This window comes from Ranitomeya imitator, chromosome 6 (genome assembly GCF_032444005.1).
Source record: "Ranitomeya imitator isolate aRanImi1 chromosome 6, aRanImi1.pri, whole genome shotgun sequence".
NCBI lineage: Eukaryota > Metazoa > Chordata > Amphibia > Anura > Dendrobatidae > Ranitomeya > Ranitomeya imitator.
This window is the reverse complement of record NC_091287.1, coordinates 4,297,480-4,318,805: the sequence shown is the minus strand read 5'-3', so window position 1 is coordinate 4,318,805 and position 21,326 is coordinate 4,297,480. Positions and strand designations below refer to the sequence as shown.

The 21,326-nt window shown below is 48.7% G+C and overlaps 1 protein-coding gene across 1 annotated transcript in view; it reads left to right on the top strand.

Annotated features, from left to right (window-relative positions):
* The window catches only part of LOC138642333 (SCO-spondin-like), a 410,056-nt gene that overhangs the window by 125,233 nt on the left and 263,497 nt on the right, over positions 1 to 21,326 (top strand). The window contains exons 33-38 of the mRNA XM_069730432.1: positions 841 to 1,072; positions 2,024 to 2,176; positions 13,662 to 13,802; positions 13,877 to 14,059; positions 14,426 to 14,576; positions 16,340 to 16,499. Coding sequence (XP_069586533.1) covers positions 841 to 1,072; positions 2,024 to 2,176; positions 13,662 to 13,802; positions 13,877 to 14,059; positions 14,426 to 14,576; positions 16,340 to 16,499 — 1,020 coding nt within the window. The remainder of the gene's footprint in view (positions 1 to 840; positions 1,073 to 2,023; positions 2,177 to 13,661; positions 13,803 to 13,876; positions 14,060 to 14,425; positions 14,577 to 16,339; positions 16,500 to 21,326) is intronic.

Genomic DNA, 21,326 nt, shown 5'->3' with positions numbered 1-21,326 from the left:
CACAGGAATGGTTAGAAAAGAAAAAATGGACTGTTTTAAAATGGTCAGCAATGAGTCCTGACCTCAATCCCAGTGAAAATCTTTGAAATAAAGAACCCTGCAAAAATTCAAGAGCTTGAACAAACTGCAAAGGAAGAGTGGGAGAGAATAGCAGCTGAGAAGTGCAAGAAGCTTCTAGATGGCTGCTAGAAACGTCTGGAGGCCGTCATCAATGCCAAAGGGTCTGCAGCCAAGTATTAATTAGGGGCCTTTATTCTGCACATGCTGCTTGTTCTGTTTCTTCTTTGAATTGCAACATGTAAGATGAAAAACAATGTTTTATTGTTGTATTACTTTGGACCACTAATTGAAAACTCCTGAGGATATAACTTTAGTACATTTCCATTTATATCTGAAAAGATTGTACAGTCTATGAAAAAAATGAAGGGGTGCCAATAACGATGAGCAGGACTGTATGAGAGCTGAGGTGTGAGGCACGAGGCATGGGGAATGGAGCGTGAGATGTGAGAGATGAGGCCTAAGGCATGGGGGACTAGGTGTGAGATGTGAGAGACGAGGTGTGAGAATGAGGTGTGAGGCATGGGGGACGAGGCGTGAGACGAGGTATGAGATGTGAGAGATGAGGCGTGAGAATGAGGTGTGAGGCATGGGGGACGAGGCGTGAGACGAGGTATGAGATGTGAGAGATGAGGCGTGAGAATGAGGTGTGAGGCATGGGGGACGAGGCGTGAGAAGAGGTATGAGATGTGAGAGATGAGGCGTGTGACGTGAGTGACAAGTTGTGAGAGACAAGGCGTGACATGTGAGTCACTCGACTGGTCCGTCCTCTTGTGTCTTCAGGTCTGTAATGGGGTCCCTGACTGCAAAGATGAATTCTTTGCCTCGGCTGCCACTGATGAGCAAGAATGTGGATTCTGGAGTCTGTGGGGGTCATGGAGCAGCTGTAGCCAGTCCTGTGGGAGCGGCGCACAGAGCAGACGCCGAACATGTACCAACCCGTCCAGTGATATCCTGAGGCAGTGCCGAGGAGAGGAGAGCGAGGCGCAACAGTGCTTCTTGGTGTCCTGCCCAGGTAGGAACGCTCACATCAGTGTCACAGAATCTTGGAGATCGCTGGATGGGGCAGACCATTCCTTATACTCTAGGTCACAAATCCCAGAGTCTCTAGGGTCACAGAATCTTGGAGACCACTGGATGGGGCAGACCATTCCTTATACTCTAGGTCACAAATCCCAGAGTCTCTAGGGTCACAGAATCTTGGAGATCGCTGGATGGGGCAGACCATTCCTTATACTCTAGGTCACAAATCCCAGAGTCTCTAGGGTCACAGAATCTTGGAGATCGCTGGATGGGGCAGACCATTCCTTATACTCTAGGTCACAAATCCCAGAGTCTTTAGGGTCACAGAATCTTGGAGATCACTGGATGGGGCAGACCATTCCTTATACTCTAGGTCACAAATCCCAGAGTCTCTAGGGTCACAGAATCTTGGAGACCACTGGATGGGGCAGACCATTCCTTATGCTCCACATCACAAATCCCAGAGTCTCTAGAGTCACAGAATCTTGGAGACCACTGGATGGGGCAGACCATTCCTTATACTCTAGGTCACAAATCCCAGAGTCTCTGGGGTCACAGAATCTTGGAGACCACTGGATGGGGCAGACCATTCCTTATGCTCCAGGTCACAAATCCCAGAGTCTCTGGGGTCACAGAATCTTGGAGACCACTGGATGGGGCAGATCATTCTTTATGCTCCAGGTCTCAAATCCCAGAGTCTCTAGGGTCACAGAATCTTGGAGACCACTGGATGGGGCAGACCATTCCTTATACTCTAGGTCACAAATCCCAGAGTCTCTGGGGTCACAGAATCTTTGAGACCACTGGATGGGGCAGACCATTCCTTATGCTCCAGGTCACAAATCCCACAGTCTCTGGGGTCACAGAATCTTGGAGACCATTTTGGGGGGTGGGGTTGATAGGTAAGACATGTTATCATCAGAACTTTGTCTTGTCTTTCCAGTTGACGGCTCATGGACTCCGTGGACCTCATGGTCAAACTGTACTCAGGACTGCGGCGGGGTGGTGATTCGGCAAAGGGAATGTACCCCTCCACAGAGCGGGGGGCGCCATTGTTCTCTTCTTCCAGGATCATCAACTTCATCTCTGGAGATCGGTGAGGATGGATACAATCGTGTCCACATTGGGTTTACATTTTAGGTTGGTGACTAACCGGGTGACGCTGATCACTGGGGAACACAATTTTCTTTGACTTACAGCTGGCTCTTGGTTTTGTCTAACTTTAGGCTTCTGAATCCATCCAGCTTTTTGAGCTACAGGATTCCATCACTTTGTCTCAAAAACCATCCAAAATGTACAAACAATGGGAAATATTGCAGAGAGTCGCCAGAATGTAATGTGAATAGAAACATATGAGTAACAGACAATCACCGAACACGAGACAGGAGCAGAAATATGAAGAAGGTGCAGGAAATATTAACAGGTGGAGAGCGACAAACTAATGTTTCACCCCTGCCAGGGTCTTCATCACATAGTCACTGTGAATTAGTGACTGGAGGTTTGATTGTTGTACAGGCGTAATAAGGCGTAATAAGGTACAAAGTGAACCTCAACTGGCGTCTGTGTCCTGGCGGCACACAATCCTCCAGTCACCTATTCACAGCGACTATGTGAAGAAGACCCTGGCAGGGGCGAAACGTTATTTTGTCGCTGTCCACCTGTAAATATTTCCTGCACCTTCTCTATATTTCTGCTTCTGTCTCGTTCACAGTATATGAAATAGATGTTCATCTTCAGGGGTCTGCGGTGATTATATAATACTTGTGTACAGGGATCCCGGTCGCACTTCACCTGCACCTCTGAACTGTTCACACAGAGTGCATGCCACTGACGACAACTGGTGCTAAAAACGGACACACGAGCCGTGCACTGAAGACCCACAGGCCGTGCACAGATGACACTCAGGCTATGCACGGATGACACACGGGCCGTGCACCCATGACACACAGGCCGTGCACCCATGACACACGGGCCGTGCACCCATGACACACGGGCCGTGCACCCATGACACACGGGCCGTGCACCCATGACACACGGGCCGTGCACCCATGACACACGGGCCGTGCACCCATGACACACGGGCCGTGCACCCATGACACAAGGGCCGTGCACCGAGGACACACGGGCCGTGCACCGGAGACACATGGACTGTGCACCGAAGACACAAGGGCCGTGCACCGAGGACGCAAGGGCCTTGCACCGAGGACCCACGGGCCTTGCACGGAAGACACATGGACTGTGCACTGATGACACACGGGCCATGCACCGAGGACACACGGGCCGTGCACTGATAACACACGGGCCATGCACCGAGGACACACAGGCCGTGCACTGATAACACACGGGCCATGCACCGAGGACACAAGGGCCGTGCACCGAGGACACAATGACCTTGCACCGAGGACACACAGGCCTTGCACCGAAGACACATGGACCGTGCACTGATGACACACCGGCCATGCACCGAGTACACTTATTTTACACGTACGTGTTTAACCACAGATGCCTAATAGTGCACATTTCCTTTAGTTAGTACTGTAGTTAGGGTCCCCACACACAGTAGACTAAGGTGGGACAAACCTGTGCTCAGCCGACAAGGTGCACCCCCATATCTCACACACCCTGCACCTCAATCTCACGCACCCTGCACTCTGTCACAGTCTGGACCCCTCTATTTCCCACAGCCTGCACCCCCACATATCCATATTGTCCTAAGCTAACGGACAATACTCTATACTCCTCCTTCTAGTCCAACATCATACAGGGAGCAGGGAAAGGGATTAGTGGGGCCTCACCAGAATCCAAATGAACACAGGTGCTAGGAACAAGTGGCTGGATACCACTCAATAGCAACAGCAAAAAGGAAAGGAAAAAGTTCCAGCACCAGGCGTCTCTTCATAACATTTTCAGTACTTTATTCTCATGTCAAGAAAAAAACATCATGTGGGGACGAAGCCTCTAAATACCTGACGCGTTTCGAACAAAGTTCTTAGTCATAGGCACTCCTCCTTCTAGACCTGTCCTCTGATTTCGACACAGTTGACCACTGCTTCCTACTACAGATCTGTTGCAGAGTGCGTCTTCTTGCAGTCACCGCTGTACTTAGGAGAGCTTCAGTCAGCAAGATATCTTGAGTAAACAGTATTTACTTCATACTGGATAAACATGAGCTACAATTCAGTGTCACACAGTCCGTGCACTGAACACAACACATTCATGAAGAAAAGCAAAACAGAAAGTAAGAAAACAACCAACCACTGAGAGCTTCCCTCCCCACATTACAGCAAGTATATGACTTTACACACTATCGCCATCTGCTGTCTGGTTAGTATAAAGTCCTCCTTTCACTTATAATAAGTCCTAATCTGTTGCATATGCCAACACCCTTTCTCAACAGTAAGGACTTTGTAAGGTCTTACAACAGTAAGGTCTCTGATGTTTATCAGCATTCAACGCCTTCGTGAAGATGTCTGCTGTCATTTCTTCAGTAGGACAGTACTCTAACTTCAAGACTCCTTGTTCCTGATGATCTCTCAAGAAATGATATTTCACATCAATATGTTTGGTTCTTGGATTGACTCTTTCCATCTGAGCAAGAACAAGACATCCTTGATTGTCCTCTTTCAGTTTTGTTGGTGCCAACTGTGGTTGTCCTAATTCTGTCAACAATTGTCTTAACCACAGTACCTCTTGACTCGCATGTGCTGCGGCAACATATTCTGCTTCTGTTGAAGATAGTGTCACAATTGACTGTTTCTTACTTGTCCAACTTATTGGTCCACCTGAGAGGAAAAAAATATGTCCACTGGTAGATCTTCTGTCAGTTGGATCTCCAGCCCAATCTGCATCAACATATCCTGTTAAAATGCAATCATCGCTTGTGGGTAATTTCAGCTTAACATTGCTAGTTCCTTTCAAATAACGCATTACTCTCTTCACGGCATTCCAATCAGCTTTATTTGGTTTTGATACCTTTCTACTCAGGATTCCTACTGCTGCTGCGATGTCTTGTCTTGTAACGGTCGCTAGATACAGTAGTTTTCCTATTGCTGTTCTGTATTCTTCATTATTTGGTAGCATATTTTGTTCACTGTTCATCTCTTTGAGATAATTAGTTTCCATTGGAGACTTTACTGTTTTTGCATCCTTTAATCCACATTTTTCTGTTATGTCTTGAATCATGTGATTTTGATTCAGAAGGAAACTTCCATCTTCTTCTCTTTCTACTTGTATTCCTAGATATTGTTTTACATTTCCCAAGTCTTTGATTTCGAAATGTCGCTTCAGGATTTTTAGAATGTTTTCGTTATCCTTTCTTGTTCAAAACAAATCAAAATGTCGTCTACATATATGAGTATGTAAATCCATCTATTAATCAGCCTTTTTGTGTATAAGCATGGATCAGCTTTGCTTCTTTGAAATTTTTCATTCGCAAGTACTTCCGTGATTTTGTCATTCCACGCTTTAGCTGCTTGCTTTAAACCATATATGCTTTTCTGTAGTTTACAAACTTTGTTTGGATTTCTTTCATCTTTGAATCCTGGAGGTTGTTCCATATAAATGCCTTCTGTTAAATCTCCATTCAGAAAAGCTGTCTTTACATCCAGATGTCTCAGTTGCATCTGTTTCATTGCTGCAACTGTAAGTAAAGTTCTTATTGTAGTGTGTTTGACAACTGGAGCAAATGTCTCATCATAGTCTTCTCCATATTTTTGAGAATACCCTTTAGCTACGAGTCTTGCTCGGTATCTTTCAGCTGTGTCATCTGTTTGGTATTTAACTTTAAAAATCCATTTACATCCTATGGTTTTTCTTCCTTCTGGTAAATCTGTTAGTGTCCATGTATTTGAATCTTGCATGGATTTAATTTCTGTTTCTGTTGCTTCTATCCATTTATTAGCTTCTTCCACTGGAAGTTTAGATATTTCTTCCCAAGAAGTAGGCTCATAGATTTTTCTTGTGCTTGTCTTGTATGAGAGACGTTTCGGTGGTTTTCCTTTGTTCTCTCTCATTGAACGTCTTGGTTCTGTGTCTGTTTGTAGTTGTGATTCTTCATTTCTTATATGTATTAATTGAGCATCATTCACTAATAAGCTAATGGTGGCTCTCGCTTGTATATTCTTCTTATCCCATGTCTGATTATCTTGATCTGGTCTTGCTGTAACAACTACTTCCCATAGATCATCCTTAGATAACAACATCTCTACTTTGAATTTCCATAACTGATAATTTTCACTATTCAGTTTAGCTACTGTAAATTTCAGTTCTGTGGTACTCATCATCTTTATATAGTCTTACTTGTTTAGAGAGTTGTACTGAAGATATTCTCCTGTACGTCCTGTGAATTCTCTGCAATTATATCCAGCTCCTGGGATGGTGAATTCCTCTGTCACTCTGTATCTGGATTTAGTTCCTTCTGTTTACAGAGCTTATCTGTGTGCTCCGTTATCTGGGCTATAAACCAGGATCCTTCTGCCTGAGCTTGTAGTGCAGACCTGTAGTGTCTGGGGTGCCTGGGCCCATAACCTGTTGCAGAGTGCGTCTTCTTGCAGTCACCGCTGTACTTAGGAGAGCTTCAATCAGCAAGATATCTTGAGTAAACAGTATTTACTTCATACTGGATAAACATGAGATACAATTCAGTGTCACACAGTCCGTGCACTGAACACAACACATTCATGAAGAAAAGCAAAACAGAAAGTAAGAAAACAACCAACAACTGAGAACTTCCCTCCCCACATTACAGCAAGTATATAACTTTACACACTATCGCCATCTGCTGTCTGGTTAGTATAAAGTCCTCCTTTCACTTATAATAAGTCCTAATCTGTTGCATATGCCAACAAGATCCTCTCCTCCTTTGGCATCATAGACCTCGCCCTATCCTGGATCTCCTCGTACCTTACCAACCGCACATTCAGCGTCTCCCACTCCCACACTACCTCCTCATCCCACCCTCTCTCTGTTGGAGTCCCCCAAGCCTCTGTTCTAGGACCCCTACTCTTCTCAATCTATACACTTGTCCTGGGACAACTCATGAAGTCCCATGGATTCCAGTACCATCTATATGCTGATGACACTCCCTCTTTGGCCCAGACGTCACCGCTCTGCTCTCCAGAATCCCAGAGTGCCTATCAGCCATATCCTCCTTCTTCTCCTCTCGCTTCCTCAAACTCAATGTGGACAAACCTGAACTCATCATCTTTCCTCCATCTCATACATCTTCCTTACCTGAACTATCTATCGCAATAAATGACATCATGCTTTCCCCCATTCTGGAGGTCCGCTGCCCCGGACTAACCCTTGACTCTGCCCTGTCCTTCAAACCACACATCCAAGCTTGTAAATTGTAAGCTTGTAAGCAGGGACCTCACGCCCAATGTCACTGTTTAAATTGTCTTAACTTGTACTGAAATTATTGTCTGTACATGTCCCCGCTTAATTGTAAAGTGCTGCGGAATATGTTGGCGCTATATAAATAAAAATTATTAAAAAATTATTAATTCATCTCTCTCCTCACTGCTCCTCTGTTTCCCCCCTCTGCAAATCTCTTCACTGGCTCCCATTCCCTCAGCGTATCCAGCACAAATTACTAACACTGATCTACAAAGCCGTCCATAACCTGTCTCCTCCATATATCTCTGAACTAATCTTCCGATATCTTCCCTCACGTGATCTCCGGTCCTCCCAAGACCTCCTCCTCTCCTCCACACTTATCCGCTCCTCACCCAACCGCCTCCAAGACTTCTCCAGAATATCCCCCATCCTCTGGAATTCTTTGCCCTAACACGTCCGACTATCAACCACATTCGAATCCTTCAGACGGAACCTGAAAACCCATCTCTTCAGGAAAGACTACAGCCTGCACTGACCCCACTGCCTCCTCACCACTACCGGTGCTACCGCCTCACCAACACCGGAGCTCCTGCAACCCTCAACCTATTGTAGAACGTAAGCCCGCAAGGGCAGGGTCCTTTTCCCTCTGTATCAGTCTGTCATTGTTAGTTTGCTTACTGTAAGTGATATCTGTAATTTGTATGTAACTCCTTCTCATGTACAGCACCATGGAATCAATGGTGCTATATAAATAATAATAATAATATCCCTCTGTCAGTGTGCACCCCCATAGCCCACACAGCCTACATCCCTCTATCATTTACCCCTTGCATCCTCTTGTACTCCTCTATCATTTACCCCCTGCATCCTCTTGTACCCCTCTATCATTTACCCCCTGCATCCTCTTGTACCCCTCTATCATTTACCACCTGCATCCTCTTGTACCCCTCTATCATTTACCCCCTGCATCCTCTTGTATCCCTCTATCATTTACCCCCTGCATCCTCTTGTACCCCTCTATCATTTACCCCCTGCATCCTCTTGTACCCCTCTATCATTTACCCCCTGCATCCTCTTGTATCCCTCTATCATTTACCCCCTGCATCCTCTTGTACCCCTCTATCATTTACCCCCTGCATCCTCTTGTACCCCTCTATCATTTACCCCCTGCATCCTCTTGTATCCCTCTATCATTTCCCCCCTGCATCCTCTTATATCCCTCTATCATTTACCCCCTGCATCCTCTTGTATCCCTCTATCATTTACCCCCTGCATCCTCTTGTACCCCTCTATCATTTTCCCCCCTGCATCCTCTTATATCCCTCTATCATTTTCCCCCCTGCATCCTCTTATATCCCTCTATCATTTACCCCCTGCATCCTCTTGTACCCCTCTATCATTTACCCCCTGCATCCTCTTGTACCCCTCTATCATTTACCCCTGCACCACCATGTACCTGTTCCCTCATTACCTCTGACAAGTTTCCCCATCTCCGCCAGCTTCTCCTGCAGCTTCCAGCCATCAAAACTATGACTCCTCCCTCTCGAGTCACATGACCGTGACGTCATCACAGGTCCTGTACCATTCCGATGATTTTTCTTCTGTTTAGACTGGGAGCTGATTGGTGCTCCTCTGCCCCTGCTGTGCGCTCGCATATAAAATCCCTCCCATTAAAAACTGACGTTATTGCAACTTGGTCCGGCAAAGGGGATTTAAAAAATATACAGATTTTTTTCCTTCACGATGGTGCCGACCCCTTCACCTTGCCGCCCTAGGCACGCGCCTTCCAGTGCCTAGTGGCTAATGTGGCCCTGGTAATATGCGCTTCTGGCTTTTTCTGGAGTTTTCAATCTGTGGACAATCTCGCCTGATGCTCCAACAATAGTCAGCCATCATATGCACATCCCATCTATCCTGACACGGTCCCTCCACGACATTCACATCTAGGTGCAATCGTTCACCTTGCTCATCACTAACTGCACAAAGGTTTTCAGGAAAGTCCAAGATGGCTGCAGACAATGCACCTTGATGCTCATGTTGCAACCAAGCATTTTGTAGCTTTCCAAGAGTTTCTGTAATTTTTATGTAATTGTTTGCTCTCGCATTTCCAAGAAAGTCCTTGACTAAGTCTTTGGATGGTAACCAAGTATTCTTTCGGAGCTCTGACATTGTCCCGATGAAACGTTCATCTTTGATGAGCTGCCGAATCTGTGGACCAAATGCCAAAATGAGGTACTCGAAATAGTCTCTTTCAGTTGGTAAAGCTTTAGCGAATTGCTTCACGAGACCCGGTTTCATGTGCAGTGGTGGGAATATATTCTGTCACTGAGTGGCTCAAGAAGAATGTTTGGATCACCAGATTCGAGGTCAGATCTTGGAGGCCAATTCCTCTGCACCCATTGCTTCTCACGAGCTCTGCTGTTCCACATACATAGAATACAAGGATACTTGGTGTATCCATGCTGCTGACCAAGAAGTAACATACCGTTGTAAGGCCAACACAGAAGATCCAGTTGTGTTTGTGATATCACAACTCAATGACTCTCTTTGTGTCTCTGTATTCTTCACAAAAAGAAACTGAATAGACAGACTGATGTGACTTCTCCAAATACTTACCATTGTGGAGGAGGACACACTTTAAGCACCTCTTTGAGCTGTTGATGGACGGTTGCCATTCATTTGAGTTATGGATTGGAATTTAAAATTCCCCAGTTAGACCATGTATATTATGGTGACACACAAAGCCACGGCCACTTCTACAGTAAAGTATTGCAGAGATGCACTTTCCCTGGATGGAGAGTAGGATGCCTCTGCTCTTTTGTCAAGCAAGTTTCTCATACAGTCTTGATGTAAGAAGTTCTGAAGACTTTCTTGATTGTCCCAAATATGGTGCCAAATTTTCCAGCTCATGCTGGTCAGATCCCCAACGAGCAGAAACTTTTTCAGTCTCAGAATCTTCCTCATTGCTGACACTTTGTTCTTAACCATAATGCTTTTATTGGAAAGAGTTAAGTTAAAGGAACACTGGCCCTGAATGAGGTGCTGGGCGTATCGCCGATGGGAGACGCAGAGACTCCATTTTATATAAATTTTTCTTGTTCTTTCCTGAAGGTTTCACTTTACAAAAGTAACAATGACTGGAATGATCTTTTGGCTCTAGCTAACCGTAGGTTCTCCAATGGCGTCATATCACGTGTTCCCCTCATCCACATCCGTAAACTCTCCACGCGCTTCTGGCACCTCTGTAGGGGCCAACACTTATCCTAATTGCCAAGTTTTACTTTGAAATATGCAAAATATGCTTGTGACAATGTCCTGATATTGGTCTTGTCACTGGCAAAACTTCCACAGATAGAGCAAAAAAAAATCAGGGCTGTTCAGGCACTAACCACAGAACTAGCCGTGACGGCCATGATGTGAAGGAACGGAAACAAGTGTACAAATAAAAAAATGACTTCTAATGACCCCCTGTCTGTACAGCGACACTTGACATCTCATATAACTGACTAGCCCAGACAAATAACCTGTAGCTGATCGCCAAGGTCGTCCACCATCCTCCCCACCCCAGGGTGGTTCACTGTCTGCCGATAAGAGAGCACTAGCCTCGATCTACCTAGTGCTAGTGCTGCCCTTGATCTACCTAGTGCTAGTGCTGCCCTCCATCTACCTAGTGCTAGTGCTGCCCTTGATCTACCTAGTGCTAGTGCTGCCCTCGATCTATCTACTGCTAGTGCTGCCCTCATCTACCTAGTGCTAGTGCTGTGCTTGATCTACCTACTGCTAGTGCTGCCCTCAATCTACCTAGTGCTAGTCCTGCCCTCGATCTACCTAGTGCTAGTGCTGCCCTCGATCCACATAGTGCTAGTGCTACCCTCCATCTACCTAGTGCTAGTGCTGCCCTCCATCTACCTAGTGCTAGTGTTGCCCTCCATCTACCTAGTGCTAGTGCTGCCCTCGATCTACCTAGTGCTGTGCTTGATCTACCTACTGCTAGTGCTACCCTCCATCTACCTAGTGCTAGTGCTGCCCTCCATCTACCTAGTGCTAGTTCTGCCCTCGATCTACCTAGTGCTCGTGCTGCCCTCGATCCACATAGTGCTAGTGATGCCCTCCATCTACCTAGTGCTAGTGCTGCCCTCCATCTACCAAGTGCTAGTGCTGCCCTCAATCTACCTAGTGCTAGTGCTGTGCTTGATCTACCTAGTGCTAGTGCTGCCGTCGATCAACCTAGTGCTAGTGCTGCCATTGATCAACCTAGTGCTGCCCTCGATCCACCTAGTACTAATGCTGCCCTCGATCCATGTAATTCTAGTGCTGCCCTCGATCCACCTAGTGCTGCTCTCGATCCACCTAGTGCTAGTGCTACCCTCGATTCACCTAGTGCTAGTCCTGCCCTTGATCTACCTAGTGCTACCCTCAATCTACCTAGTGCTAGTGCTGCCCTCGATCCACCTAGTGCTAGTGCTGCCCTCAATCTACTTAGTGCTAGTGCTGCCCTCGATCCACCTGGTGCTAGTCCTGCCCTCGATCTACCTAGTGCTGCCCTCGATCAACCTAGTGCTAGTGCTGACCTTGATCTACCTAGTGCTTGTGCTGCCCTCAATCTACTTAGTGCTAGTGCTGCCCTCGATCTACCTAGTGCTAGTGCTGCCCTCAATCTACCTAGTGCTAGTGCTACCCTCGATCCACCTAGTGCTAGTGCTGCCCTCGATCTACCTAGTGCTGCCCTCGATCCACCTAGTGCTAGTGCTGACCTCGATCTACCTAGTGCTAGTGCTGCCCTCGATCTACCTAGTGCTAGTACTGCCCTCGATCTACCTAGTGCTGACCTCGATCCACCTAGTGCTAGTGCTGACCTCGACCTACCAAGTGCTAGTGCTGCCCTCGATCTACCTAGTGCTGCCCTCGATCCACCTGGTGCTAGTGCTGATCTCGATCCACCTAGTGCTAGTGCTGCCCTTGATCTAACTAGTGCTAGTGCTACCCTCGATCCACCTAGTGCTAGTCCTGCCCTCGATCTACCTAGTGCTGCCCTCGATCCACCTAGTGCTAGTGCTGACCTCAATCTACCTACTGCTAGTGCTGCCCTCGATCCACCTAGTGCTAGTGCTGCCCTCGATCTACCTAGTGCTGCCCTCGATCCACCTAGTGCTAGTGCTACCCTCGATCCACCTAGTGCTAGTCCTGCCCTTGATCTACCTAGTGCTGCCCTAGATCCACCTAGTGCTAGTGCTGACCTCGATCTACCTACTGCTAGTGCGGCCCTCGATCCACCTAGTGCTAGTGCGGCCCTCGATCCACCTAGTGCTAGTGCTGCCCTCGATCCACCTAGTGCTAGCGCTGACCTCGATCTACCTACTGCTAGTGCGGCCCTCGATCCACCTAGTGCTAGCGCTGCCCTCGATCTACCTAGTGCTGCCCTCGATCCACCTAGTGCTAGTGCTGACCTCGATCCACCTAGTGCTAGTGCTGCCCTTGATCTACCTAGTGCTGCCCTCGATCCACCTAGTGCTAGTGCTGACCTCGATCCACCTAGTGCTAGTGCTGCCCTCGATCTACCTAGTGCTGCCCTCGATCCACCTAGTGCTAGTGCTGACCTCGATCCACCTAGTGCTAGTGCTGCCCTCGATCCACCTAGTGCTAGTGCTGCCCTCGATCTACCTAGTGCTGACCTCGATCCACCTAGTGCTAGTGCTGACCTCGATCCACCTAGTGCTAGTGCTGCCCTCGATCTACCTAGTGCTGCCCTCGATCCACCTAGTGCTAGTGCTGCCCTCAATCTATCTAGTGCTGCCCTCGATCCACCTAGTGCTAGTGCTGACCTCGATCCACCTAGTGCTAGTGCTGCCCTCGATCTACCTAGTGCTGCCCTCGATCCACCTAGTGCTAGTGCTGACCTCGATCCACCTAGTGCTAGTGCTGCCCTCGATCTACCTAGTGCTGCCCTCGATCCACCTAGTGCTAGTGCTGACCTCGATCCACCTAGTGCTAGTGCTGCCCTCGATCTACCTAGTGCTGACCTCGATCCACCTAGTGCTAGTGCTGCCCTCGATCTACCTAGTGATTGTACTGTGCTTTATGCTGCCTTGAGGAATTGCTTACGATAAGCTGTAGAGAAAATACTTGAAGTTATAGTAGAAAAATAACCTCAGTGTTGAAATCAGCAGAAACATCAGACTCAACAAAAATGATGTTCAAAATTGTATTGTATTGATGAGATTGTATTGTCTCCCATTTTCCCCCAGATACGTGTCACCAGGACGGCTGCCCTCAGCCCTCATCTTGTCCTCCTGACATGGAATACAAGGCCTGTGCCACGTGTCCAATGACCTGTTCGGATCTGAGCCATAATCGGGGCTGCCTCAGTGACCAGTCCTGCTTCTCCGGTTTGTGAGGGTATGGGTCTGATTCTGCATGGGACGCCTCCTGCATCATGTTAACCCTTCGTGTACCTGCTCAGGTTGTCAGTGTCCGGATGGATATCTGCTGGACAGCTTGAATCACTGTGTACGGCCGGAGGAATGTCCATGTGAGGTGGATGGGACCACCTACTGGCCGGGACAGCTGGTGAAGGCCAACTGCCAGATCTGTACCTGTCAGGACGGAACCATGAAGCAATGCAGGCAAAACCCAGAATGTATAGGTCAGTGTCTAGAACCCTTGCTGGGAGTGGGGCAGAATCTAGAACCCTCAATGTGGGGGGGGGGAGGGTGGTGCAGTTTCTTGAAAGCTTGATATGGGGCTGGGGAGCTCAGTCTTTAAAACCCTGGATGTGGGGGAGCTCAGAATCTAAAAACCTGGATGGGATTGTCAGTATGTAGAACCCTATGATGGTTATCAGTATCTAGAACCCTGGATGAGGGTTATCAGTATGTAGAGCCCTATGAGGGTTGGCAGTGTCTAGAACCCTAGATAAGGTTTGTCACTATCTAGAACCTTGGATTGGGGGTGTCAGGTTGATTATCTATGTGTAGTGTTATCATCTGATCACTGGTGTCTTTCTCTGCAGTGCACTGCGGCTGGTCTGCCTGGTCACCCTGGGGCGAGTGCCTGGGTCCTTGCGGGGTGCAGAGTATACAGTGGTCCTTCCGCAGTCCTAACAATCCCAGCAAGCACGGAAATGGGAAGCAGTGCCGGGGAATCTACCGCAAGGCGCGCAGGTAATCATCGCCCCTCAACCACGGGGCCTCACAGCCACAGAATAAAATGGGTTAATAGATTCCTGCGCCAGATCAACGCGTCCTTATACTGAGTGATCAACCAAATCATCACCAAGCAAATAATGTCCACTCCCCGTCCTTCATAATCCCAGGGGGAGGTCTCTCTACTCCGCTGTCTATGTGCTGCTGCACTGTGTACTGCTCCGCTGTGTCTGTGATATGTGCCGCTGTGCTGTGTACTGCTCAGCTGTGTCTGTGGTATGTGCCGCTGTACTGTGTACTGCTCTGCTGTGTCTGTGGTATGTGCCGCTGCACTGTGTACTGCTCCGCTGTGTCTGTGGTATATGCCACTGTGCTGTGTACTGCTCCGCTGTGTCTGTGGTATGTGCCGCTGTGCTGTGTACTACTCCGCTGTGTCTGTGGTATGTGCCGCTGCCCTGTGTACTGCTCCGCTGTGTCTTTGGTATGTGCCGCTGTGCTGTGTACTGCTCCGCTGTGTCTGTGGTATGTGCCGCTGCACTATGTACTGCTCTGCTGTGTCTTTGGTATGTGCTGCTGTGCTTTGTACTGCTCTGCTGTGTCTGTGGTATGTGCTGCTGTGCTGTGTACTGCTCCGCTGTGTCTGTGGTATGTGCCGCTGCACTGTGTACTGCTCCGCTGTGTCTGTGGTATATGCCGCTGTGCTGTGTACTGCTCCGCTGTGTCTGTGGTATGTGCCGCTGTGCTGTGTACTGCTCCGCTGTGTCTGTGGTATGTGACGCTGCCCTGTGTACTGCTCCGCTGTGTCTGTGGTATGTGCCGCTGCCCTGTGTACTGCTCCGCTGTGTCTTTGGTATGTGCCGCTGTGCTGTGTACTGCTCCGCTGTGTCTGTGGTATGTGCCGCTGCCCTGTGTACTGCTCTGCTGTGTCTTTGGTATGTGCTGCTGTGCTTTGTACTGCTCTGCTGTGTCTTTGGTATGTGCCGCTGCCCTGTATACTGCTCTGCTGTGTCTTTGGTATGTGCTGCTGTGCTGTGTACTGCTCTGCTGTGTCTTTGGTATGTGCCGCTGCGCTGTGTACTGCTCCGCTGTGTCTTTGGTATGTGCCGCTGCCCTGTGTACTGCTCTGCTGTGTCTTTGGTATGTGCCGCTGCCCTGTATACTGCTCTGCTGTGTCTTTGGTATGTGCTGCTGTGCTGTGTACTGCTCCGCTGTGTCTTTGGTATGTGCCGCTGCCCTGTATACTGCTCTGCTGTGTCTTTGGTATGTGCTGCTGTGCTGTGTACTGCTCTGCTGTGTCTTTGGTATGTGCCGCTGCGCTGTGTACTGCTCCGCTGTGTCTTTGGTATGTGCCGCTGCCCTGTATACTGCTCTGCTGTGTCTTTGGTATGTGCTGCTGTGCTGTGTACTGCTCTGCTGTGTCTTTGGTATGTGCCGCTGCGCTGTGTACTGCTCCGCTGTGTCTTTGGTATGTGCCGCTGCCCTGTGTACTGCTCTGCTGTGTCTTTGGTATGTGCCGCTGCGCTGTGTACTGCTCCGCTGTGTCTTTGGTATGTGACGCTGCCCTGTGTACTGCTCTGCTGTGTCTGTGGTATATGCCGCTGTGCTGAGTACTGCTCCGCTGTGTCTTTGGTATGTGCCGCTGCGCTGTGTACTGCTCCGTTGTTTCCGAGCTGTGTATTGCTCTGCTGTCTCCACTGCGCACATGTATACCTGGCCCTCTGGGTCCCCTTCATCAGGTTCTGTCTGACGGCCCTGCTGTGTCCTTCTCTTTCCATCCTCAGGTGTCAGACAGCTCCATGTGAGACCTGTTCACATTATGGGAGGACTTACAGCATCGGGGAACGCTGGAGAACTGGAACCTGCCATGTGTGCCAGTGCCTGCCCAACCTGACCGCCCAGTGTTCCCACTACTGCCAGCTCAGCAGTCAGGGTTGCCCAGAGGTGACTTCCTGTTCACAGGGGGCACTCTGATAACACAAGACTAAGTACATTGCAGAGGCTCCTCCTCTCCTCACATAGAACAAAGGCTCCTCCTCTCCTCATGTAGAACAGAGGCTCCTCCTCTCCTCACGTAGAACGGAGGTTCCTCCTCTCCCCACATAGAACAGAGGCTCCTCCTCTCCTCACATAGAACAGAGGCTCCTCCTCTCCTCAGATAGAACAGAGGCTCCCCCTCTATTCACATAGAACAGAGGCTCCTCCTCTCCTCACATAGAACAGAGGCTCCTCCTCTCCTCACATAGAACCGATGCTCCTCCTCTCCTCACATAGAACAGAGGCTCCCCCTCTATTCACATAGAACAGAGGCTCCTCCTCTCCTCACATAGAACAGAGGCTCCTCCTCTCCTCAGATAGAACAGAGGCTCCCCCTCTATTCACATAGAACAGAGGCTCCTCCTCTCCTCACATAGAACAGAGGCTCCTCCTCTCCTCACATAGAACCGATGCTCCTCCTCTCCTCACATAGAACAGAGGCTCCCCCTCTATTCACATAGAACAGAGGCTCCTCCTCTCCTCACATAGAACAGAGGCTCCTACTCTCCTCACATAGAACAGAGGCTCCTCCTCTCCTCACATAGAACAGAGGCTCCTACTCTCCTCACATAGAACAGAGGCTCCTCCTCTCCTCACATAGAACCGATGCTCCTCCTCTCCTCACATAGAACAGAGGCTCCTCCTCTCCTCACATAGAACAGAGGCTCCTACTCTCCTCACATAGAACAGAGGCTCCTCCTCTCCTCAGGTAGAATGGAGGCTTCTCCTCTCCTCACATAGAACAGAGGCTTCTCCTCTCCTCACATAGAACAGAGGCTCCTCCTCTCCTCACATAGAACAGAGGCTCCCCCTCTATTCACATAGAACAGAGGCTCCTCCTCTCCTCACATAGAACGGAGGCTCCTCCTTTCCCCACATAGAACGGAGGCTCCTCCTCTCCTCACATAGAACAGAGGCTCCTCCTTTCCCCACATAGAACGGAGGCTCCTCCTTTCCCCACATAGAATGGAGGCTCCTCCTCTCCTCACATAGAACGGAGGCTCCTCCTATCCCCACATAGAACGGAGGCTCCTCCTCTCCTCACATAGAACAGAGGCTCCTCCTCTCCTCACATAGAACGGAGGCTCCTCCTCTTCTTACGTAGAATGGAGGCTCCTCCTCTCCTCATGTAGAACGGACGCTCCTCCTCTCCTCATGTAGAATGGAGGCTCCTCCTCTCCTCATGTAGAATGGAGGCTCCTCCTCTCCTCACATAGAATGGAGGCTCCTCCTCTCCTCACATAGAACGGAGGCTCCTCCTCTCCTCACATAGAACAGAGGCTCCTCCTCTCCTCATGTAGAATGGAGGCTCCTCCTCTCCTCACATAGAACGGAGGCTCCTCCTCTCCTCACATAGAACGGAGGCTCCTCCTCTCCTCACATAGAACAGAGGCTCCTCCTCTTCTCATGTAGAATGGAGGCTCCTCCTCTCCTCATGTAGAATGGAGGCTCCTCCTCTCCTCACATAGAACGGAGGCTCCTCCTCTTCTCATGTAGAATGGAGGCTCCTCCTCTCCTCATGTAGAACGGACGCTTCTCCTCTCCTCATGTAGAATGGAGGCTTCTCATCTCCTCATGTAGAACGGATGCTCCTCCTCTTCTCATGCAGAATAAAGGCTCCTCCTCTCCTCACATAGAACCGATGCTCCTCCTTTCCTCACATAGAACGGAGGCTCCTCTTTTCACGTACAATAAAGGCTCCTATCCTCATACAGAACAGAGGCTCCTCCTCTCCTCGCTGTGGTAGTCCAACTCACGTGGCGGTATGCGGAGGCAGAAAAATAGGAACGCTGTCTCTTTAAATCTTGGTTGTTTTATTATAAGGCAGCATAAATGCCCAATATCGCTGCTCCCATTCGCTTCCAAACTCCTGGAGCAGCACGTCTACCCTGAATTTTCCTTCCTCCTCTCATCTAACTTGCTCTTTGATAATCTACCATCTGGTTTCCGCAACCATCACTTCACTGAGACTGCCCTGACCAAAATTACTAATGACCTACTTACAGCCAAAGCTAACGGGCAATACTCTGTACTCCTCCTTCTAGACCCGTCCTCTGCCTTCTACTACAGATCCTCTCCTCCTTTGGCATCAAAGACCTCGCCCTATCCTGGATCGCCTCGTACCTTTCCAACCGCACATTCAGCGTCTCCCACTCCCACACCACCTCCTCATCCCACCCTCTCTCTGTTGGAGTCCCCCAAGGCTCTGTTCTAGGACCCTTACTCTTCTCAATCTATACACTTGGTCTGGGACAACTCATAAAGTCCCATGGATTCCAGTATGATCTATATGCTGATGACACTCAGATCTACCTCTCTTCCTTACCTGATCTATCTATCGCAATTAACGACATCACGCTTTCTACTGTACCGGAAGTCCGCTGCCTTGGAGTAACCGTCGACTCTGCCCTGTCCTTCAAACCGCACATCCAAGCTCTTTCCCCCTCCTGTCGCCTCCAGCTCAAAAATATTTCCAGAATACGTCATTTCCTCAACCCTCAATCTACTAAAATGCTTGTGCACGCCCTCATCATCTCCTGCCTTGACTACTGCTACATCCTTTTCTGTGGCCTCCCTGCTAACACCCTTGCACCTCTCCAGTTCATCCTTAACTCTGCTGCCCGACTAATCCATCTCTCTCCTCGATACTCCTCCTTTCCCCCTCTGCAAAGCTCTTCACTGGCTCCCATTCCCTCAGCGTATCCAGTTCAAATTACTAACACTGACCTACAAAGCCATCCACAACCTGTCTCCTCCATATATCTCTGAACTAATCTCCCGATTTCTTCCCTCACGTGATCTCCGGTCCTCCCAAGACCTCCTTCTCTCCTCCACACTTATCCGCTCCTCACCCAACTGCCTCCAAGACTTCTCCCGAATATCCCCCATCCTCTGAAATTCTCTGCCCCAACACGTCCGACTATCAACCACATTCGGAACCTGAAAACCCACCTCTTCAGGAAAGCCTACAGCCTGCACTGACCCCGCTGCCTCCTCACCACCACCTGAGCTACCGCCTCACCACCACGGGAGCTGCTGCAACCCTCAGGGTATGTGCACACGTCAGGATTTTTTCCTGACATAATCCTGAGAATTCTGCCAGAAATCCGCGTGCTTTTTTCTCGCGGATTTCTCGCGGAATTTGCGCGTTTTTTGCGCGGATTTTTTGCGGATTTTTAGCGTTTTTTTTTTTTTCCGGAATGTCCTTTTTGATAGGAAATCCGCAAAAAATCCGCAAAAAGATAGAGCATGTCCGGATTTTTGGCGGTATGCGTTTTTTTTGCAGAAAAAAACGCTAACATCTGCACAAAAAATGCGGAATGCATTCTAAATGATAGGATGCATAATGTTAGCATTTTTTAGCGGATTTATAGCGTTTTTATAGCAAAATTCCGCAAAAAAAACACTAAAAATCCGGACGTGTGCACATACCCTTAACCTATTGTCTCCTTCCCCACCATCCAGTAGAACGTAAGCCCACAAGGGCAGGGTCCTCGCCCCTCTGTATCAGTCTGTCATTGTTAGTTTGTTTACTGTAAGTGATATCTGTAATTTGTATGTAACCCCTTCTCATGTACAGCACCATGGAATCAATAGTGGTATAGAAATAAATAATAATAATCCAATACAAGAGGAAAAATAAAAACAGACCACCTGGCTAAAACAGAAAACAACAAAGAAAACAAAATGCTGCAACACAGTCCATACGTTGTGGGTGGAACCCCGCTCTGGAGCAACACAGGTTCAGTCTGTCCTCTGCAAGACACAAAAAGCCACTGGAGACTCCTCTCTCCAAGCTTGCTGAACCCCGACTGCCTGTAGAGTCCATTTACTTAAACCCTAGACCATGTGACTCTTTCCATCATGTGACTGACCACATGAACATGACATAATAATAATAATCTTTATTTATATAGCGCCAACATATTCCGCAGCGCTTTACAGTTTAACAGCTTCAAACACAACAGTCATAAGTAACAACGTTAACAATACAATAATTAAAGCGCAATAAGCCGCCCCTGCTCGTGAGAGCTTACAATCTACAATGAGGTGGGGGAGATACAAAGTACAGGTGTGTATTTACAATGATGTATTTACAATGAGGGTCCGGCCATCTTCAGGGGTTGGGGAATAGATGGGGATAGTGAATGGGCTACACACACACACACAAACATAAAATGACTGATTAGGGAACGTGATAGGCCACTCTGAACAAATGTGTTTTGAGCGAGCGCCTAAAACTATGCAAATTGCGGATGGTCCTAGTATCTTGGGGTAGAGCATTCCAGAGGATTGGCGCAGCGCGGGAGAAGTCTTGGAGTCGGGAGTGGGAGGTACGGATTAGTGCAGAGGTTAGTCGGAAGTCATTTGCAGAGCGCAGCGGTCGGTTAGGCCGATAGACAGAAATGAGGGAGGAGATATAAGGGGGGCCGCACTGCAGAGAGCTTTGTGAGCTTTTGCGGAGAGTACTTTGAATTGTATCCTGTAATGAATGGGCAGCCAGTGGAACGACTGGCGAAGAGCGGACGCGTCCGAGTAATGATTAGCTAGATAGACGAACCTGGCTGCTGCATTAAGGATAGACTGGAGAGGGGAAAGTCGACTGAGGGAGAAGTCAGTTAATAGAGTGTTACAGTAGTCCAGGCGGGAGTGGATCAGGGCGACAGTGAGGGTTTTTGTTGTTTCTATAGTGAGAAAAGGGCGGATTCTAGAGATGTTCTTTAGGTGTAAGCG